The following is a 22,957-nucleotide window of genomic DNA, read 5'->3' as shown; positions in this document are numbered from 1 at the left end:
CTTTCTGACCTGCTTGAGTTCCAGTCCTGACATCCTTTGGTGATTAACAGCAGTATGGAAATGTAAGCCAAATAAACCCTTTCCTTCCCAACTTGCTTCTTGGTCATGATGTTTGTGCAGGAATAGAAGAAACCCTGACTAAGACAAATGTACTTAAAAAAAAAAAACGAATCAATAACCAAGAATAACTATGTATTCATTTATGAAAAGGGTAATTGGCAATTATAACATGAATTTCTTACTTTAAAAAAGTCGAGAGCTGAATGTATGTTTGTCAATACCCTGGCCCACCTAGAGTGCTCATCTTTCGAGTATTTGCATCAGTGTACTAACAATTCACATTGAGGATGTGTGTCTTGGATATAAGGATAATGCCTATAAGTAGCGTGAACTTATTTTACTACTTCTTCGCCACATTTCTAAGAACCTAAAATTGGTGTTAACCAGTTAAGACCCATGGAGGGGGGAGAAGGTACCCCAGTCATAGTCTTCTCACCATAGACTCATTGGCTATCATATTGGGTAACTAGAGATAGCCTTGTGGAAACTTTTGATATATATGCTTTGGACGTTTATGTACATGTAGTTTGTTTATATAGTGCTTAGCTGTTTCAGGATGGGCCCTCTAACTAAGCTTTAGTCCTCCGACAAAAATGACTGGCAAGCTTTGCATACACTCGCTATCCTAACATGCCAAGATACCAAGAGAACTCTATAAATTTTCCATGTTCAAAGAAAGATGGAAATAAACTTTGCACAGTCCCTTATCACAGTGCGGGTGGGAAAGTTTCTCTGCATTTATTTCCCTGTTCCAAAAATGTACTAAAAACCATGACATGCATTTATTTTTAAATTTACTCTCATGATGCCATCTCTCGGTGCTGTTCTTGGCTTCTTAAATTTAGATTTTTAAAAGCAGGGTTTGGTTAGTGGTCGGACAGGACCTGAACAGAGCTGTTTACTTTTACTGGGCACATTGGCTGTGACCGTTTGAGCAGACTCGGACTAAGGAAAAACAGACCCTAAAAACTGAAATCTGAAGAAAGCCAGAACTGTTCCAAGAAATTGTCTTTTATACATACCTAATAAATATTATTCTCCTGAATTTCATGTGTTTACCTCGAGTCTTCACCGGCAAAGGACACAGTGATTAGTAAAACACTAAGAATGTAGAGGGTTTTTTTTTTAACTATGCAAGAAAAATCAAAGACCTCAAAGTGTGCATTAGATAAGTTATCCAGTAATTTGTAGCCAAATGTGAGTCCTAGTGGCATGAACTTTATAGTCTTGTTTAGCAAATTACCCTTGACATAGAAGATGGTGGTGAATGCTGTAGACCCTGGCCTGTAGTCGTTTGTGAACTGAGAGACAGAATACAAACAAATGAGAGCTGTAAAGAACAACTAATACGGAATCAAAAAGAGAAAACTCAGTCCATACAACTGCCTAAAATGCACACAGTAGCAGTGTGGAAAGCAAATACTCAGGCAGAAACTGGAGAACAGTAGTAAGCAAATTGTATCCGCTATCTTGACAGAGCTGAATGTAATCCTTACCTTGTGTATGATAATTTTAGCCACACTTCTAGAATATAATAATAATATTTGTCAACTTCTAAGATTATTTGTAAAGGACATGGCCTGAATTCAGTGTTCCTTGTCTGAGTTTGCTAGCTGACTGGATTGAAATTTTATGTTGGAATTGTGGACAAGAAATTCAAGAAGGTTGGTTGGTTTCAAGACCAGCTTGCTTCAGTAGGCAGTGTGTAGAGTCAGAAATGACTGAGCCCTACAAGGGATGTTAAATCACATGGCAGGAATAGACAAACACACCAGGACGAACTAGGGAGGCAGGAAGACTAGTAGGGAGCCTGGCAGTAAGCCTGGCCGACTGAGTTGGAAGCCTTACAGGTTGTGAGGTTAAGCCTTACAGGTTGTGAGGTTAAGTATGGGAATATGTGTGCTGTGAACTCCTCCTGGTTACACATGTATCTCTGTATGGACAGTGTGTTTATTAAATGCTATTCCTCATGCCCTACATGCTTATATCTGATAGTTACACCTACTAGTTAACTGAATATACACACGTTCCAAGCACTGTGCTGTTTTATTTTTGTTTTTTCATTTATAGACTTTTTTGGGAAATGTGACTTATATTTTATAACGTTTAGGCACTCTAATCTGTATTTTACACAAGGAGTTGATACATTATCATTTTCCTGTTTATTGCTACTTGGTGATAAAAGTTTTTAGCTCACATATGACAGACTGCAGATTGCTTAAGCCTTAAGACTCAGTGTTGGTCTGCTTGATTAAATATTGAGTTTATTTTTTAAAAGAAAAAAGTATTACTGGATTTGAAATTGGGTAGTTGGAAGGAAACCTATTTTACAAAGTTCTCTGTTGTTACAGGTACTCATGTGATGGAAGGTTCTGGAAGAATGGTGGTTACTGCTGTAGGTGTGAATTCTCAAACTGGAATCATCTTCACCTTACTTGGAGCTGGGGGTGAAGAAGAAGAAAAGAAAGATGAGAAGAAGAAGGAAAAGAAAAGTAGGTGGGGCGGTTTGCTGTAAGCATTGGTATTTGGGAAGAACAGCAGCTGGGGATCTTGAAAACTGGTACCGAAATAGGATTCTTTCATGAATGAAACTGTGATATGAAGATGTAAGATGTTAATTACCTAATTCACTTTCAAGTAACAAAATAGTAGTCCTTGAGGGGTTTTGTTAGTAGGTCAGTCCCCTCCACCACAGAAGAGACAGTCAGCATGTACTTAATACTTCAGCCTGGGTTTTTTTCCCCTGGGCATTTGATCAGCAACATGAATTGAGCTCTGTCTTCCTGGTTATCTTTTTCTCCTTCTCTACTAGTTTTCCATTTCAGACAGAGCTACATCGCACTCTCACTGGGTTTTCAGTCTTCATACTTTGTCCTTTCATGTGCTCCACTGTGTGCATACATGCTGAAGTGTGTGCACATGGTCTATGGCTGAGCTTTGACATGTGTGCTTGTGTGTCCGAGTAGACCCCATTGATACATGCCGACATCTTTCATTTGACTGTTCCGGCTATCCCTCCAAGTGATCTTTCAGCACTTTGGTAGCATAGAGTTTATCCACAAAGAGTTCAGAACAAACTGACCTACACAGAGAGACATCTCAGAATGTAAGCTCAAGGTATGCCACTGTAGAAGGCCCTGCTGTATCCTCTTTGCTGGTATCTTCTACATCGTCCATCTCACTCAGGGACCTGTTAGAACCCTTTCTTCTTTGCCTTGACAGCAGTTTGCAGTCCTGTAACCATTTGGACTTGTTTAATTTTCTTCAGGGTGTAAGCCTATATTTTCTTTTCTCACAAGAGTATTTTAAGATCTTCTAAAATAATCCCTGACTGAAACTTTGGCTTGCCATAAGTCTATCATTGTTTTTATTTTGCTGAGTTTTTTTCTTTGGGGGTGAGGTTGTTGTTGTGGTTTATGATGCTGGGCATTAACCTGTGAGTCAGCCAGCACTACAGTAGAGGTGCATACTTACTTAGATTGTTTTTAAGGCAGGGTCTCAGGTTCTGCCTCAGGCTAGTCTTGAATTTAGTAGGTCGCCCCGGCTGACTTGAGCTTGAGACAGTTGTCCCACTTCAAAGCATTGGTATACAGGCATGACACCTGGCCTGCAGCAGAGCTAGTGACCACCCCTTTAATCCTAGCACTAGGGAGGCAGAGGCAAGCAGAATCTCTGTGGGTTCGAGGCCAGCCTGGTCTACAGAGTGAATTACAGGACAGCCAGGGCCACACAGAAACCCTGTGTTGAAAACAAAAATAAATAAACAAAAAGGATTAAGTGGATTGTTTGTCCTTTGTGCATTATCTTTCCATTTGAAGTTCTTATTTCAAACAAAATGCACATGAGATTATCTTTGTGTAGAGTGTAGCTCTGTGGTAAGGAGCATCCACAGTCTCTGGGTCCATTTCCTAACACTAGGGGTTGGCAGGTAGAAAGTTGTGGCTGAGGATGAAGGTGGCTCGCCCAGTGTTCTAGATTTCTCTAGAAACACCCCAGGCAACCCTTGATAAGCCCCCATAGTCTTCTTGAAACATGGCAGTCGTGGTTGCCAAATGCATTGCACGATCTATCTTCATCTGCCTTCATTCCTCCAGTCAGGAAAGCGAACCTCGCGAAGGCTGTGTAACTTGATCAGGTAGCGAGTATCTGGTCAAAGCCTCTCTGCTCTTGTCCTAAGATACAGGACTCTTACATCAGTGAATCCTATGAGCACAAGAGTGTACTGACGCCTGCTCTTACTGACCTGCAGTCATGTTCTAACATGCACTGTTCTCTGAGGTCTCACCCAACTGTCTTGTCCACCTTTTTTTATTTTTCACTTCTTTCTCCTCCCTCTCTCCAACCATCCTCACATCTTGCCTACATTGGCATCTAATCAGACAGAGGCGAACCTGTCTCCATGTCCTGTCCACTCACTTGCCAGCCTGGAATGGGCTTTCTGGTCTCCAAGCCTGAGCTCTCTGTAAGGAGCCAGGTATTCTTTTACTATCGCCTGCCTCATCGTTCCCCAGCTTCTGTTCTTTCCTGCCTATATTTGTTCCAGGTTTCCCTGCTTACAGATGCTCTTCTCGATAGAGAAGCTGGAAGAAAACAGCCTGCTTCACTTGTTCCAAACAGTGGAGGAGCCGGCCCCTCCTTGATGATTGCTTCAGACTTGTACTCTTTCTGGGCTCCATGAATCTGATTTGGCGCCGTGCTTTGACCGCTCATCGTCCTGCTCGCTAAAGCTCCTGCTTTCCTCCTTGTCTTCTACATTCTTCATTCCCACTCCCACCAGAGCACTCCTCTATGCCTGTTTTCTTTTTATAGCATCTCCTCCCTCCCTCCCTCCATCCTCTGTTTTTCTGCTTTCTCAGGGTTATGTCTGTATTTAGCTTGAAGATCTTTTGCACCATATTCGGGCTTATAACTTATCAAAGAATAAAGCCTTATGCAGAATTACAGTATGCATACCCTAACTGTTTTGGAGTAGTCTCCCCTGGTAGGACCTAGGAAGTGATTGACAGGGTCAGGAGGCTGCTGTTTTCTGTTTGTACACCTATACACCGTTGTGTAACAATTCTCTTATAGAAATGTGAACTACCTCTGCATAATTTAGTGTGGCCGTATTCATTTCTTTTGGAAAGCTTTAATTCCCATTTTGTTCCTACAGATAAGAAGCAAGATGGAGCTATTGAGAATCGCAACAAAGGTAAATTCAAGAAGATTAAAAAGTACAGTTAGCTTGTTTTCTTTTACCTCTAAAAATAGACCTGCTGTGTACTATATTTATCCAAAATTAGGGAGCATGACAGGGAAGGCCAACAGTGTTAACTTGGATTAACCTCTCTGGCCACTGCCGTAGTCGTGCTGTCTCTACAGTCTTAAGAGGGTGTTAATTATGATCTGTGCTGGCATGCTCAGGTAGCTTTCCTAAGGTTCAGAGTGCTTTACATACCTGAAATGAAATAGTTGGTAGAAAAAAAATCTGTGTAGTGTGAATTATATTTAAACATAATGCATGTTTTCTCTAATGTCTAATCATATACAATATTCTTCATTGGATCATAAATTACATGAGCGGGATCTGTAGTCTTTAACCTCGTACCTAATATCACATGAAAAGAAAGAAATTTAGTATTCTTTATTCTTAGTTTAAGGACTGTATATGCTTTATTCCTGTCACTGAACATGACATCCTTACATCTGGAACAGTACCACAGGCTAAATCTCACTGTTGTCTTACTCACTCAGTGTAGCCACCCCCAATACACACACACACACTCACTCTCACACTTACACTTGACTGTTTATAGTTCAGTATTTTTCTATCAGAAACTGATTTTGTAAAAAAAGGAAAAGAAAAAAGAAAGAGTTTCAAAATGTTTATCATGCCTTTACAATACAACCAAATTGTGTTTCCTCTGAACTTAGCAAAAGCCCAGGATGGTGCGGCCATGGAGATGCAGCCCCTGAAGAGTGAAGAAGGAGGGGATGGTGATGAGAAAGACAAGAAGAAAGCAAACCTGCCAAAAAAGGAGAAATCCGTGTTACAGGGGAAACTCACGAAGCTGGCTGTGCAGATCGGCAAGGCAGGTCCGTACGGCAGGCACGGGAGGATGGGGAAGGGAGCAGGTCTCTGTTTTCAGATAACTGTATCTGCTTTGAAAGTGGCTTTTTTTTTTTTAAAGATATTTTCTTTATTTACATTTCCAATGTTATTCCCCTTTCCTGGTTTCCCCTCTGAAAATCCCCTATTCCCCCGTCCCCGCTTCCCAACCCTCGCACTCCTCCTTCTCCCCTACACTGGGGCACAGAACCTTCACAGGACCAAGGCCCTCTCCTCCCATTAATGACGGACTAAGCCATCCTCTGGTACATGTGCAGCTACAGTCCTTCCGTGTGCTTTCTTTGATTGGTGGTTTAGTCCCAGGGATCTCTGGGGTTGCTGGTTAGTTCATATGGGATCCTGATATAACTGTCTCCTGAGAGGCTCTGCCAATGCCTGACTAATATAGAAGTGGATACTCACAGCCACCCATTAGACAGAACACAGGGTCCCCAATGAAGGAGCTAGAGAAAGTACCCGAGGAGCTGAAGGGGTTTGCAGCCCCCTAGGAGGAACAGCAATAAAAGTGTCTTTTGCCACAGCGAGGGCTGGAAATCATTTTGCAGGCATAAAGGATATTAGAAGAATATTTTTAACTTTGTGCGGGACCTTTTGAATTACCATAGATTCATAATATGACTGCAGTATATAGGTCCTTACTCTGCCTGCTAATGAGGTAATTGATGGTCAGTTGAAATTAGTCCCCAAATTTGTTTAATTTACAAGTCCATGCAGTCATCTCTAAATTTCTAGGGTTAGAAATGAAGCCAGGCAGTGGTGGCAGAGGCAGGCAGATCTCTGACTTCGAGGCCAGCCTGGTCTACAGAGTGAGCTCCAGGACAGCCAGGGCTACACAGAGGAAACCTCTCTCAGAAAAAAAGAAAAAAGAAGAAGAAATGAAAAGGGGCTGTCAGAGAGATTGTTTAGCACAGATTATCCAACCCTAAAAGTTCTTGCACGCACTCAGCTCAGTCTTTTATTGACTGTCTGTGGAAAAAAAAATGTACTTTTCTGAACATAATAATTTTATTCATCTGAAGATACTTATAATTGTGAAGCTGATTGAAATGCTGCCTTCACTAGACAGCACCTATGGAACCAACACTGCTTTTCAGAGGAGGTAAGGCGTGGTAAGGCGGCGTGGCCAGCAATGCCGCCTTTTGACAGATGCTGTATGCAATGCACATGCATTATGAGAGTCATGCAGACAGCGTCATTGGACAGCCAGGCATATAATGGGCGAAGCAGCCAGTGCTGTATACTCAGTAGTTGCATTCCCTAGTAGCAGATAGAGTGTGTATCAATTGACTCATACATAGGGAAGGGGGGACTTGTGTAGTGGTAGCTACTTGAGTAGCTACTAGGTAGGATATTGGACCCAGATGTCTAGACTTGCTTTATGTTTTAATACTCATTTGTAAGAGGCTGTACAACACATCTCATAGGGGCTTGACGTTTTTTATGTAATATGTAGTTAACATTCCTTTTTCTGAGTTAATGAATCAGTGATGATAGACCAGAGATTCAGGTAGTGTAATTTTATGTGTATATTTTAAAACATGGAGTTAATTTAATTTCAGGACTGTTAAGTTGACCCATCTTCCCAACGTCTCTCAGAATGTTGAACACAGCGAGCAGCAGCTTGGACTGACCTGTGGGAGGTCACTTGAATTTGCTTCTTAAATCTGTCCCCACCCTAGACGAGGCACACACAAAAGAATCGCAAAAAGCTTGTCTCTCGGTTCTCTGGAGTCAGGGTTTAAGTCTGAAGAGTGTCAGGTGTGATGTGTCAGTACGCCCTGGGGATAACAGCTGCTCAGGAAAATCAAAAAAGAAATATCTTAGCTGGTTAGAATAGCCTTACAGTGCTGTTACAGAGTTGCAATGGGTAGCAGCTGCTATATTTAAACAATTGTCCTGTTTCCTGCCTCTATAGGTTTGTTGATGTCTGCCATCACAGTTATCATCCTAGTGTTGTATTTTGTGATCGATACCTTCTGGGTTCAGAAAAGACCATGGCTTGCAGAGTGCACACCGATCTACATCCAGTACTTCGTGAAGTTCTTCATTATTGGAGTCACAGTTCTAGTGGTTGCCGTGCCGGAAGGTCTTCCACTGGCGGTCACAATCTCCCTGGCTTACTCAGTCAAGGTTAGTGAGGGATAGTTAAGAAGCCCTCTTGTTTAAAGCCTCTGCTGGTATAGAAAATGCACACCCAGGGCATCCTTCTCTGGCTTGGAAAGTGGAGGGTTTCCATTTCCTTAAAGATACAGGCAGTGATTCCAGGACTTCTGTGCACAGAGAGCCGCTCACTTCCTTCACAAGGAGCAGCAGCCTTGTGAGGTCTCACCACACCCTCTCTCCCACTCACAAAGTTGCCGTCAGGGTGTGTGCAAGTCAGTATTTGGCACAAGAGGAAAGGTGCTGTGCTCAGGCCCAGTTCCTGAGCCGCCTTGTTTCTGCTTTGCTGGTCCTACAAGGAAGTCTTCCCATATGTGGGCAGATTTATATTTCCAGAAGCAATTCAGATATTATTTGCATGTGTGACATCTTTTGACTCCCTCTGGCTCACAGAGTCCTGCTCATTCTGGCCCTTGCCCATTGTGCCCATCTGCCCGACCCACTCTCCCTCTGGTCCAGCCTTCCCTGCTGACATTGAGACATTCCATCTGGGATTTGCCTTTCATAATGGGTTTGCAGGTGACTCTTAACAGAAGAATGCTGCTCTTGTAACTTGGGAAGGTAGTTAGCGTTTCTCCTTAAAGAACATTTCTGACAGTGAGAAATCTAACGGTCGTCTTCCATGCTGACATTCTCCCTTCAGTGTTCCAAATGTTTTACAAATGGCCAGTTATAAGAATACGTTTGGCTTACTGTTTTAAGTTTGTTTTTTAAATGTATTGTGTCTGCATGTTTGTGTGTCACACGGTGTGCGTGTGCAAGTCAGAGGACTACTTGCAGAAGTGGATTCTTTCCTTCCTCTATGTGGAACCCAGAAATCCACGTCAAGTAATCAGACTTGGTGGCAAGCAGCTTTAACCCACTGAGCCACCCTGTCAATCCCCATTGTTTATTTTCTTTCAGACATTTAACACAGATTTTATAATTTAAATTTTTTAATATATTAAGGTGTTACAGAACACAGTTTAATGCCTATTTATACTCTTTAATGCTTTAAAATGATTAGAAATAATTAGAATATGGATTTTTTAATTTTAGACAAACCAATCACTCATTTTATCAAAATTGTCATTAGTTCGTTTCCTGTAGTCTGTAATGATGCTAGTTTTTCAGTCGCTCGGGAAGATTCATGTTCCCTGAGTAGAGAAATGAGATGGTTGTGCTTCCAGTCCTTTAAGCTTGCATTCAGTGTCTGCTCAGCCCTGATGTCATCAGCATCTGTTCCGTTCACTATGGTGTGGTCCTTACACATCCTGGCAGTGTTTTGTAAAACTGAACGTGCTTCCTCATCTGCTGATTTCATTCTTTTATGTTCTCACATGCTGATCTTAATTTGGGAAGTACACATTTATATGCATGAAAATGTTCTTGTTTATAGTATGCTTAGTGTAAGATCTGTTTACTTGTTTATTATTATCGTGTTTGTGTGGGGGCATGAATGCCAGGGAGTAGCCATGGAGGTCAGGCGTTATTCAAAAACTGAATTTTTATATTCTTTTGTGAATTGGTTATGGGTAGGGGGGCTTTGGAAATGAGTTCGTGTGATTTCTACCCTGTCTATAATTTAAATGCCTTTTATCACCGTTGTGAAAACTCTTGGCATCTTTGCTACCATCCTCTTTAGGAAGCAGTGACATACACTTTGAATTAGTGGAAATGACCTTGGAGTGTTTAACTCAGCCTGGGAAGGTAGAGGGAAACAACCCCCACCCAACCGGCTTCCTACTCACGAGTCTCCATTTTTGTCTGACTGAAGCTCTGTTTTTGTTGGAAATCGATGAGGGGTCTTCTTATTTGCTACGTAGTGAAACTTAGTCCTTTATCTTGCATTATCATAATTATCATTATACCCATAGTAAGATTGCCACGGAGGTAAGACATTTCACTAAGCATATCAGAGGCGTGTGGTACCTAATTATATAGATGCTGAGATCTCTGCTCCATTACATCATACATCAGTAACATGCTTGAAACCATTGCTAGTGGGATTCTCTTTGGTGGCCTATTTGGGTAGGTTAAATATTCTAAAATCCTTCTGGTATTTAGCTGGTACTTCTAAAGCTGTGTTTATATCAATTAATTTTAACTGATCTTATTGCAGTATCATGAGGTGATTGTCTTTCTGTGTAGTTTAACTGTCTTGGGTTGTGGTTTCATTTTATTTTCTTGCTGCTGTAGAAAATGATGAAGGATAATAACTTAGTGAGACATCTGGATGCTTGTGAGACCATGGGGAATGCTACAGCTATCTGTTCAGATAAAACGGGAACCCTGACAATGAACAGGATGACGGTTGTTCAAGCTTACATAAATGAAAAGCATTATAAAAAGGTTCCAGAACCAGAAGCCATCCCACCAAATATCCTGTCCTACCTGGTAACAGGGATTTCTGTGAATTGTGCTTACACATCAAAAATATTGGTAAGGTGCCTTTAATTAATATGCATGAAAATACGAGTGTTTATAGTATGTTTACTATAGGACCTGTTTACTTGTTTATTATCACTGTGTTTGAGTGGGGGCCCAAATGCCCTGGAGCACCTGTGGAGGTCAGAGGTTAACTTTATGGAAGTGATTCTCTTCTTCTAGGTTCACTTGTATTCCAGGAGTCAAACTCAGAGTTCTAGGCACGTACACGAGCCATAACCCTGAAGCCATCATCTAGCCCTGTAGGGGTTGTCTTTATCTTTAATTTCTGGTATTCAGAAACTGAGGTTTTACAGTCAGAATGCCTGGCTGTGTTCTTAATTTTATTATTGTGGTGGTGGGTATACAGCAGAGGACCCTGTACCTGTTAGGTCAGTGGTCTACCGCCACTCTACATTAGTCATATACTTCCCATATACTCATCATACTAAGTTATCGTCGCTATGTTAATGCTGTAAAAGGCCTGGCTGTCTCACTGAGAACATCAGTATCCATTGCTAGAGCCCCTGAGAACTGCTGTCAGTGCATACTTTATGTATGCTGTTCTGCTGGGGGGGGGGATCTTACCCATAAAGTTGTCTTTAGACATTTAGAAGCTCATAAAGTAATCATAGATTTTGTGAGAAGTTTATTGGGTTATTTTCAACTTTGCAAGCTTTCAATTTTTTATTTAAGCAGAAAGTGTAACATGTATGTTTGACTTTTTGTCTAGTGACTTATTAAACTTGTGGGCAAAAATTATATTGCAAGTTGGCTAATAAAAAGGTGGGTGGGTGGGTGGGTGGGTTAGAAAGCTAGGCAGTTGTGGTCCTAGGCTTGATCTTACCATTTACTGTCAAAAGTCTGAGCTTTCGCTTTCTACAAATAAGGACTTACTGTGAGTTACTTAATATAAAAATATACAGTAAAAGTGGGAAGAGAAAATGGAATTAAGATTAAGTTCTACTGTGTATGAGGAATCAACTGTAAGATACATACATCTTATGTCATGTAATTAGGTTTTAAGTACACCTGTTTATAGCTACTGACGCCACCACCATGGCAGTTGGAAAGCTTGACAGAAGTCCACCTGACTAGCAGCTAGCTGGGCTTAGGCAGAAGTCACGTCACCCTTCCCCCAAAATCTGCCTACCCTACCTGAGCTCTTTTTGGAAATTCTCATAGAAGACATTTTCTGCATCATTTTGTTTCAGAATGCCATGTTCTGTATTGCCTTTTAAAGTTAGTTTTTTTACTAGGGAAGCAAGATAAATGTAGCTTTTAATGTTTATTTATTTATTGTTTTTGCAGCCACCGGAGAAAGAGGGTGGATTACCTCGTCATGTGGGTAATAAAACAGAATGTGCCTTGTTGGGATTTCTCTTGGATTTAAAACGGGATTATCAAGATGTTAGAAATGAAATACCAGAAGAAGCACTGTACAAAGTCTATACCTTCAATTCTGTTAGGAAATCCATGAGCACAGTCCTGAAAAATTCAGATGGAAGTTTCCGGATCTTCAGCAAGGGTGCCTCTGAGATCATTCTGAAAAAGTAAGCATGAAGGACTCCGTCCAAAGAGTGAGGCTGTCGTGTACGGGACACCATGCATTTGGACAATATCACAGAGCCTTGTAGCATCATTTCTGGTACCCAGATAGGCCTGCTGTGTTCTGCCTTGCGCACTCTGGCTTCTTATGTCTCGGCAGTTTTGCTCTAGGGAAAATAAGCCATTGTATTTAGTGTGGTAATTTAAATAAGCTAAGCTTCTGTGGTTCTGTGAGACCTAGGCTACAACAGCTTTCTCTCATCTGCATCACAGCTATGTGGTTTCAGTGTGACAGGGTAGAAACCTGTTGTATCACTGGCTTTCTTGGTTAGCATATAAATGGCAAAGGAAAGTTTTTGTTTTGTTTTGTTTTGTTTTTTTGTCAAAGCCGATCAGTCATTGACCTTCTACCTTGCAGCTCAGTAACTTTGGAGTCTGAGGCAGAATTTTTTTCTCCTTACTTTGCATTTTCCTTCATTAGAAGAAGGGATGGCATATGGTAACTCTGAGAGTGAGGCAAAGCAATGTGTACGTTTTATAGAGACTGACTGGAGGTGGGTCTATTTTAAAAACCTTGTTTAAAAGACAGAAGCACAAAAGGTGTGGTTGAAAGTAATTCTTGGATGAGGAACTAAGGTGGGCGGGGTGAGACGAGTGACAGGTAGGGTACCAAGGACTGAAAAGGCGGCTGTTGCTGTTACCATAGCCCTAGCTAAGAGATGAGAGCCACAGAGGAACATAGCATGGAATCCAAAGGAATGAACATATCACGTACACTTGAGAGGACGGGATGTGGGCTCAGGAGATGATGGTACCTTGTGAGTGGAGAAGCCGGTGGTCAGGTCAAACTGTTAGAGTTACCCAAAGCACTTGGAGTAACATTGATGGCAAGTATGTGGCATGCAGGTGACATTTAGTGTTGTGCACTAAGGTTAAAGTGTCTGGTAGAATACTTAAGCACTGAGGGGAAGCCTCAGAACACAGGACAGAAGGTGTGGGTTTAGCCGACATCCCCATGGAACCCTGCAGAGGCTCATCACCAAAAGAGGCGGATAGTACAATGTGACTCCATTACTTACTGGGGAGAAGCTGGGGTTTAGCGGCACTAAAAACTAAACTATTTTGCCGTAATGTTTCTCACAGAATGCCTGTTTTGTCATTTTAACAAAAAGATTATTTTTTTCTCTTATGGCTAAAGCAGTATAGGTGATGAAATGACCTTACAGGTAAGGGGTTGATGGAACTTAAAATGTTTATTTAAAAGGATAAAATAGTTTTGACCACTCAGCAATCTTTGTGTAAGAGAAACTTTAGAGATGACCCAAGGTGACTGGTTAAGAACCGTAAATAAGAGCCATACTGAGGAAGACTGTTTTGTAAAGGAAGAGTTACGAAGTCTATAGAGAGCAACATATAACATTCCCTGGTTTCCTGATACCAGATCCCGTGACTTCCCTCCTGCTCTTGCCTTGACAGAAATGGCATTAACTCTTACTTTTGTTAATTATTGATGTTTGGATTCAATGTTACCTTTTAGGTGTTTCAAAATCTTGAGTGCTAACGGCGAGGCAAAAGTATTCCGACCCAGAGACCGCGATGACATTGTGAAAACTGTGATCGAGCCCATGGCGTCAGAAGGCCTGAGGACCATATGCCTAGCATTCAGAGACTTCCCAGCGGGGGAGCCAGAGCCAGAGTGGGATAATGAGAATGATGTTGTCACCGGCCTTACTTGTATCGCGGTTGTGGGGATTGAGGATCCTGTGAGGCCTGAGGTAGTGAAACCTCCCATTCTGATTGTGCAGAGTCCCGTGCTTCGTGGATCTAGGCAGTAACCACACTAATCAGTCTTCCAGTAAAATGTCTGGTGTTGGTGATCTTTGAACTCTGAACCAAAGACAAATGAAATAACAGCAATGCGACAATAATAATATAGTTAGCATACATTACTCTTTATACTTTTCAGTGAGGCAGCTTCCCTGGTTTCCCATGATACCAACATAACCTAGCACAGTGCCTTGACTTTGCACAGATTTCAGTTGATGATTATGACCTTAGTGAGGATTCCCTTTCGATGATTAGGTTTCATTGTCCAGACCAGGACCATCCAGTAGAGCAGTGAGTAAAGACAGAAATATCTGATTTTTCTCAGGACAAAAGCCACTGGCTGTGTGTATCTGTTATGTTCTTGAGGTATGACTAGTACAATTAGAAACCTTTAATTTTTTAAAAAACAAAGATCTATTCAATTTTATTTTCTGTACATTGGCAGTCTACCTGCATGTGTGTCCCTGTGAGGTCCCCTGGAACTAGAATTAGAGACAGTTCTGAACTGCCATGTGAAACTGGGTCCTCTGGAAGAACAGCCAGTGCTCTTGGCCTCTGAGCCATCTCTCCAGCCCTGGAAAACTGAATTTTTAACTTAAATTTAAACATTTATCAAAACTGGTTGCAGAAAGTGCTAGACTCTGTCCTTTTCAGTTGATTGAAATTTGTGTTCATTTGATGGCTTTTTGGTTTTGAAGTATATCCCAGGTACTGTTTGATGGACTAGAGTCAGAAAGTGTTTAGAAACCTGGTCCCTGGCTTCAAAGAAGTCAGTGTCTTGGGTGACAATGGACAAGTATTTGGTGTTAGTCCATTGCCAGTTATGCAGGGACCATGGGCTAGCAACATAATCTAAAGCAATAGTATCCTTTTATTAAGTCTTCTCTGGCTACATACGTGTTAAGAGCATTTCACATGTAACTTTATTTAGTGCTCACTCAGTGACTGGAATACTAATTGCTCTGATTTGACAGAGGGCAAAATTGAGATGTGCAATGGAACTGTAGGCAATAGACATAGTATGTCTAAACCCCAATTCTGTAAAACAAGAGTTAGAATGACCACTAAGTTATATTCCCCCCTCTGCAGGGCTCAGATAGGACTTCTTAAACAATGATTGCTTGTCTGAGTCTTAAAGCTCAGAGGATCTGAGCTGAGGAAGGGTGCGCGAGAACTTAAAGTGCACAGTAAGTGTGTCTAAGCAAAGAGGGAACCACACAATAACTGCTTTTGTTTAATGATTGTGTCACCAAATTTATTCAACTTGTCATGCTGGGCAGCCATATAAGAACAGGAAATACTGATTTCAGGGAGCAAAACAGTCAGAGAATTTGTATTCCGGAAGAAAACACCCAACTTGTTCAAGGATAGATGCCTAGATAGACTGCCAGTGGGAAGGAAACACCCAAATAGGTACAAGGATAGATGCCAGGACAGTATCTTGTGGGAAGGAAAGGATTTAGGAGGAATACTACCAGTCCTTGCACTCATAACCCTTAACATTTTAAGTGGGTGAGGGGGCAGCTATGAGGATGGAAAGGTGAATTTAAGTGGGACTTGCTAGAGCATAAGAGTTGTAAAGGATATGCACAGGGTCATAAAATAAGATAGTCGAGGAAGACCATATTAAGAATTTGAGCTGAAATGAAATATGGTGGCACAGTATGAGCCAGGCATATAAATAGCTGCAAGAAGAACATTCCAGGCTATATTAGTCACGGTTCTCTAGAGGAACAGAACTTACAGAATGAATCTATATCTATATAGGAAGGAGATTTATTAGACTGGCTTACAGGCTCTGTTCTGTCTAGTCCAACAATGACTGTCTACCAGCCAGTCCAGGAATCCACTAGTTGTTCAGTTGATGAGACTGGCTCTCTCTTAGCTAGTCTTCAGCATATGCTAGACTCCTGAAGAAGTAGACTATAATGCCACTGAAGGAATGGATTTGCCTGTGGGATGGGGAGAGCAGGCAGGCAAAACAAGCTTCCTTCTTCTATGTCCTTTAGATAGGCTGCCAGCAGAAGATTAAAACATTAGAAGTGGGTCTTCCCACTATGAATGATACAGTTAAGAAAGACATCCCTCACAGGTGTACCCAGCCATGATGTAGGTTTTAATTAATTCTATATGTAGTCAAGTTAACAACCGAGAATAGCCATTATACAGACAAACAGCAAAATGTGCAGAGGACTGCAGGTGAAGAAATAGTACTGAGCTATTTTAAAGACAGGAAGGAAGCCAACATGGTGCTAAGTGTAAGGAATCAGGAGATAAGATTACCCCTGCACTAGACTGCAAGGTCTCTGAAGTTTTTTTTTTTTTTTCTAAAATTTAGGCATATAACATTATGTGCTAAAATATTTTGAAGACTAGAAAGAGAGATAGAGAAGCAGAAAAACCAGTGAGACTTGTAACACTCATCTCCAGTAATACTTGGAGATCATGACAGAGAAGATGACATGAAGGATGATGTCAGGGGTAGAATAACAGGGATGCTGGCTTTGAGTATGCTGTGTTTTGGCCATGTTGAGGTATATGAGACATCCTGTGTGTATCACGTGAGCATTTGGACCTGGAAGCCATAGAATAGTCGAAGCTGGAGAAATTACTCATGAGACAAAAAGAGACCTGGGGAAAGTGTATAGCCAGAGGAACAGGTAGAGGCTGAGAGCCAATTAGAACTCTTACAGAGGAAGAGGAGAAAGTCTCTACCTTCCACCATTCGATGGGTGGCAGAGGGTATTGTCATGTCAGAAGAGTGAAGCAAAACTGCAGTTTGAGAGATCAAGATAAATTTAGCTTGGTTTTTGCCATTTTCTGGGCTCTTCTAGATCTTTGCCATAGGAAAACCAGGCAGAGTTCTGTGCATTGACTTGCAGCTTAAATTTTATAATACTAAGTCAGGGTGTCTGTACCTAAGTCTTCTTAACTCCATTATATTCTTGATATTTTAGTTGATGAAGAGGGTTTGGGTTTTTGTTTTTTTGTTTTTTAGCCAGTGGTTGTCAACTTCCCTAAAACTGTGACTCTTTAATACAGTTCCTCATGTTGTGATGACCCCCCAGCCATAAAATTATTTTCGTTGCTACTATATAACTATAATTTTGCTACTGTTATGAATTTTAATATAAATATCTGTGTTTTCTGATGATCTGGTCTGGTCTGGTTTGCCAAGACAGGGTTTCTCTGTATAGCCCTGGCTGTCCTGGAACTCATTATGTAGACCAGGCTGGCCTCAAACTCAGAAATCCACCTGCCTCTGCCTCCCAAGTGTTGGGATTAATTCATGCACCACCACTGCCTGGTTTCTGATGGTCTTAGGGGACCCCTGAGAAAGGGTTAGAGTTCTACATCCCCCAAAGGGGTTGTGACCTACAGGCTGAGAACCACTGTTTATAATACATTAATTGACCTTTCTTCACAAGCTGGATGAGTGCCGGAGAGGTAGGATGAGAGACTATGTGCCAGATGCTCTGATGTCTGGCCTGTGCAGTTCTGAATCGGGAAGCAAAACAAATGTAGTTTTCCTGCAGCTTCCTGCCTGGGAGCTGAAACAAGACATGTCACCTCCCTTAAGTACCTTACTTTTAAAAATGGAGGGAGTGTGTAAGTTGCAAGTTAGAAACGTTTTCTGTTTGGTGGGCAGAAAATAAATACTAGTTTATCATTATGAATCAGCTTAAGATATAATTTCTGTATCATAGAATTGTAATTCTAATGGTCCTCCTCTTGCTGACTGTAGTTGTGCAGATATCACTACAGTCTGAATAATTTCATCACCTGACACAGAACTTCATAACCACCAATACACATATTCGTTTTAGCTCGTTACAATTAAATATTGCCTGGCCTACATCTTGCCATGCCCTCTACCCCTTAAACTCTCAGTATCCACCCTGCCTGCCCTTCCTCATTCCTACTCATACATAGTTTTAAAGCAATCCTAGTCTCTTCTTTCATTTCCCCTGATAAGTTTCCAGTCACCTAGATGTTTGAGATAAAATGTGCCATAACCTTGTATAAGATGTAAGGTTCATTGCATTTAAACAACTCTCCGATGTTTTATAAGTCAAGTTTTGGTTTAAAAATAGATAACCCAAACAGTGTCGCTCCTCGAGTTCATTACCCCATCATTCACATGGTTCCTGGCACTTAGTAAATATTAGGTACGGTGAGTGTGGAGAGATCTGCTTTCAGTGATACAGACAAGGCCGGCTTGGGGAGATAACAGTGTAAACCATTACATTTAGATACATACTTAAGTTGTGTGTAGTTATTTAAGTATCCTAAGACTGTCAGGTACCCAGCTGTTTGTGCCACCCTGGAAAAGCATCCCCTTGGTAATTATTTCCCCAGAAATATCTAATAGTGTAGTAAATACTAAGCTCTAGTTACTTACCAGTTATTTAAATACATAAGTAAATGAAAGAAATTGCATTGGTGATTCAAACGTAAAGGTCCTGCCTTGAGAAAAGGATTGACTGGCAGAAGACATGAATAAACAAGTATCTGTAATATGATGGGGTAGTCAGTAATAGATATTTAGTAATCAATAAATGAAGGCCAAATGTCTAGCTAGGGCCTCAGTTCAATGGAGCTCCAGAGAAGTTACATTTAAGCTGTACTTAACAGAAATTACAGGCACACAGCTTGCATGTCTGTGAAGTGTTACACATTAAGAGATTACACACATAAGAGTTTCTCCTTTCTCTTGAAATCATAATCGTGTTGACATTGGACTCTCCTCATTCTGCCATGAAAACCAAACTAGACAAGAGTTGAGTATCACTTGGATTAAGCATTTCCCTTGGGTGTGTCATTACCAACATGTTTTCCTCAGAGTTGCTCTCTGCATGGCCCTGAAGCCATTTGAATTTGCAGCTTCTGCTCATGTAGGATCTGTAAGGATTCCCCCCCCCCTCCAGAGGAGCAAGAAAGAGTTTCCTGAGCAAACTACAGTAGCAGAAGCACACCCTACCGTGTCAGTCTATATGTGGTAAAGTTTAGTAAATCTAGAAAAGTATTCCGAGGCCATCTGCTACTCTGTAGTACCGAGAGCTCCATGCTTTTATGTGTAACAGCTGAAGCGTCATTTCGTAAAAGAATTTTATCAGAAACTATCAGATGTTCTAAAGAATAAATGGCATAGAGACAGGGAGAGCAGTTAGAGGATGTTGCAATAAGTTCTGAAAATAGAACTGACTCAGGCGAAGTTTGGGATAAAATATGTTAAGACCTGTTGGTCCTTACGGAAGCATGGGGGAGAAATGAATAAGGAATTAGAGTTGACTCCTAGGCTTTGATAGATGCTGAGGTTTAGAAAGCATGGTATGCCGAACTGTGATGCCCACATTGTAGGCAGAACCTTTAATACAGTTCTCCGTGTGAGAAGGAAGGGTGACTGGGTTTTAAAGATGGATGAGGATGGCTCTCCTCAACCTTCCTAATGCTGCAACCCTGTAGTACAGTTCCTCGTGGTGTGGTGACTCACAGCCATGAAATTACTCCATTGCTGCTTCATAACTAATATTGCTACTGTTATGAGTTATAATGGAAATAACTGATGTGTAGGATGTCTGATATACGGCCCCACTCCCCACCCAAGGGGTCATCCACAAGCTGAGAACCACTGGATTAAGGGAAAGGGAAGTAAAAGTGGGCCATCTATAACTATATATATTTTTAATTGCATTAAGAATTGCCTGATGGTTTCCAGAGGGAAAGAGACCTTAAATACGTAGTATTGAGAAGCTAGTATGCAAAGCAAGGCTGGCAGCTAAAAATGACTGGTAGTGATAGAAACAGAGACACTATTGGCAGTGAGTAAAGAAATTTTGGACATCTTGAGATATGTTTGTCAGTTGTGGTCTATGAAGTCATGTTTGTTCAATATTTTTCTTTGGAAAAAAAATATTCCATCCTAATGATTTTTTTTCTTTTCCTGTGTAAACCAGGTACCAGAGGCAATAAAGAAATGTCAGAGGGCTGGAATTACTGTGCGCATGGTCACTGGTGATAATATTAATACGGCTCGGGCCATTGCTACCAAATGTGGTATTTTACACCCAGGGGAAGATTTCCTTTGCTTAGAAGGTAAAGATTTTAACCGAAGAATACGAAATGAAAAGGGAGAGGTAAGATTTTTTTCCTTAAGTTTTAAATTGATATTCCTAGTGTATTAGTAATTTCTTCAACCAATATATATTGAATATACATTTGTTGTTAGGGACCGTGCCTCAGTAGAGCTGTTCAGAAGCAACATAGTCCTGCATTCTAGGGGACAAGAATGGTGGTTCTGGAAAGACTTGTGTCTTGCAAGAATGTTCTATGAAAGGAGTTACTGTATGTCTATAAGTATGGAACTATGAGACTAGTAAGGTGGGCTGAAAGAGCTAAGAGGGTGTAGATTTTAGGAGACTCTGTAGTCTCAGAATTCTCATGCTAAGGAAGTTCGTTTTCATAGGCAGTATGGCACACGGAGGTTCACGAGTTAACCTTATGGTATAGATAGCAGTTTATTTTCAAACGTGTACAGAAATCAGAGCCACCAAGACAGTGCATTAATGCGTAGATTGATACATCCCACTCAGGAATATTTACTGTTGACCTGAGCTCACGCCCAAGAACTGGTAAATGTGACAAGTTCCAGGGAGTGCTGTTACTCTTTGGACCACGAGTAAGGAACTGCGGGTGAATATGGCAGCTAGCTGATTTGGAACTGAGACTAGTTTTGGCACATTTTAACCTTGATAAAAATTTATAGATTGAACAAGAGAGGATAGACAAGATTTGGCCAAAGCTTCGAGTACTTGCAAGATCATCTCCCACTGACAAACATACACTGGTGAAAGGTGAGTACATTGTACAACCATCTCAGTTTCCTAACACAGGGACATGTTCTGCCTCCTGAAGTTCAAACGAATCCTGAATATTAAATTGAGTCACAAATAGCATTTTTTAGTAAAATGTAAAAATACTTCTTTCTGATATACTAGGCAAATTGCATTTCTCTTCAATAATTACCGTAAGATACTACTCCCAAGTAACCTTAGTTGCTAGAATTGATTTTTTTGCTCCATAGCAAAACAGTTTATATTTTTACATTTGCTTAAATATATATTTTTAACTTTGAGTTTCTAAACCAGGCTAATGAGGATATTGTACAGAATCACTTCATCCATTCTGAAGGATTTTGATAGCACTACTATTTTCTTCTATTTAAGGTATAATTGACAGCACAGTCTCAGAGCAACGCCAGGTTGTAGCTGTAACGGGTGATGGTACAAATGATGGGCCTGCACTGAAGAAAGCCGACGTTGGCTTTGCAATGGTAGGAGCCCTGCTAGTGTTCACACACAGCTCGCTGTCTAGGTTGTCTGCTTTCTTTGTTTGTTTGTGTTTGTTGCCAAAATTGCTATCGATTTGAAAAAATGTTCCTCAAAATTCATTTTAAAAGATAATGGATAAGCCTAAGTGAATTTATAGATCTAATTATTTTATATGCTACCTTTATCAGATACTATCAAGTCTGGCCAGAAGATGATTTCTTTGAACAGCCGTAACAGTGTACATTTGCTTTGTACTCTGAGACATGTTTAAACATTAGTCCACTCACCTGCATCTTAAACAGACTTCACGAGGACGATGACCTAACAGCTTTTAAAGAGTACTTGAATGTCATCGTTTTATGTAGTGATACAGTCTCCTGCGGGAATAGATACTGTGTTCATTATGGCAGCCTCACACCTACATATGACATACTCTGCTCATATCCACACACATCACCACCCTCTCTCGCTCCCCCTCCCCCTCCGCTAGGCCTCTGCCCTCAGATTGCTCTTCTGCTCGGATGCCTTACATAGCTTCTCTATCTAGATTCCACATACAAGAGATTTGCTTTAAGTGGGGGAGGTGCCTACTTTTCCACAGAATCCTCAACTAAGTGTTTTCTTTATTGTTTGTCTTGTTTTTAGAAAATAATGGTCTGTAATGCTAATTACCAAAACTAAAACATAACCAAAAAAAGAAAACTTGAAATTTTGAATATTTCTGTTTAATTCACAGCCTGTTCTTTTTATTTTTGCATTGGACTAGAGAGTTTCACAATGGACTGCAAAAGTCTTTTCTGAATAGTTATGTGTTCCACTTCATGTGACTATTCATGGTCATTGTAGAAATATTAACATGCTTTAGAGGTGCTAAATTTCTCCTTATCCTAGAGTATGAGAGACACTGAATTCCAAAACCCAGTGTGACACTAAAGGCTTTGGGTGTGAGGATGTTTCTGTGTCCCAGGCTGCACTTGCATGATTACCCTCCAAGATTTTCTTGCTAAAATAGAGATATAGAAGATGACTCTGAAGCCGGGCATGATGGTGCATGCCTTTAATCCCAGCACTTGGGAGGCAGAGGCATGCAGATTTCTGAGTTTGAGACCAGCCTGGTCTGCAGAATGAGTTCCAGTACAGCTGGGGCTACACAGAGAAACCCTGTCTCAAAAAAAACAAAAAACAAAACAAAACAAAAAAAAGATGATAACTCTGGGTGATAGGATTTGATTAAGAGAGGAAATTCCCCTCAAGCAAAAATAAATATTCCAAGGACTCACCCTACCCTACCCACCCTACCCTACCCTACCCACCCTACCCTACCCTACCCTACCCACCCTACCCACCCTACCCTACCCTGTCTAAACTTGGCAAGATTTACTGACGTGAGTTAAGGTGTTCTTGGGGGTCTTGCGTTGCTTTTTAAGCAAACAACATCATCCTCTGGGAGTACTGTAATCAGTAACTGTCGCTCCTTTGCATGTAGCAGCTTCTTGCTCCTTCTGTGACCCTGACA

At 41.1% G+C, this 22,957-nt stretch overlaps 1 protein-coding gene across 9 annotated transcripts in view; it reads left to right on the top strand.

Annotated features, from left to right (window-relative positions):
• Atp2b1 (ATPase plasma membrane Ca2+ transporting 1) overlaps positions 1-22,957 on the top strand; it is a 111,895-nt gene that overhangs the window by 75,757 nt on the left and 13,181 nt on the right. For all 9 annotated transcript variants that reach the window (XM_029542232.1, XM_029542233.1, XM_029542237.1 and 6 more), the window contains exons 6-15: positions 2,412-2,552; positions 5,213-5,251; positions 5,974-6,135; positions 8,085-8,299; positions 10,508-10,750; positions 12,047-12,288; positions 13,821-14,058; positions 20,068-20,247; positions 20,877-20,964; positions 21,337-21,443. In XM_029542232.1, the coding sequence (XP_029398092.1) occupies positions 2,412-2,552; positions 5,213-5,251; positions 5,974-6,135; positions 8,085-8,299; positions 10,508-10,750; positions 12,047-12,288; positions 13,821-14,058; positions 20,068-20,247; positions 20,877-20,964; positions 21,337-21,443 (1,655 nt within the window). The remainder of the gene's footprint in view (positions 1-2,411; positions 2,553-5,212; positions 5,252-5,973; positions 6,136-8,084; positions 8,300-10,507; positions 10,751-12,046; positions 12,289-13,820; positions 14,059-20,067; positions 20,248-20,876; positions 20,965-21,336; positions 21,444-22,957) is intronic.

This window comes from Mus pahari, chromosome 9, assembly GCF_900095145.1.
Source record: "Mus pahari chromosome 9, PAHARI_EIJ_v1.1, whole genome shotgun sequence".
Lineage (NCBI taxonomy): Eukaryota > Metazoa > Chordata > Mammalia > Rodentia > Muridae > Mus > Mus pahari.
The sequence above is the reverse complement of the archived record's forward strand: the minus strand, read 5'-3'. Positions and strand labels throughout refer to the sequence as shown.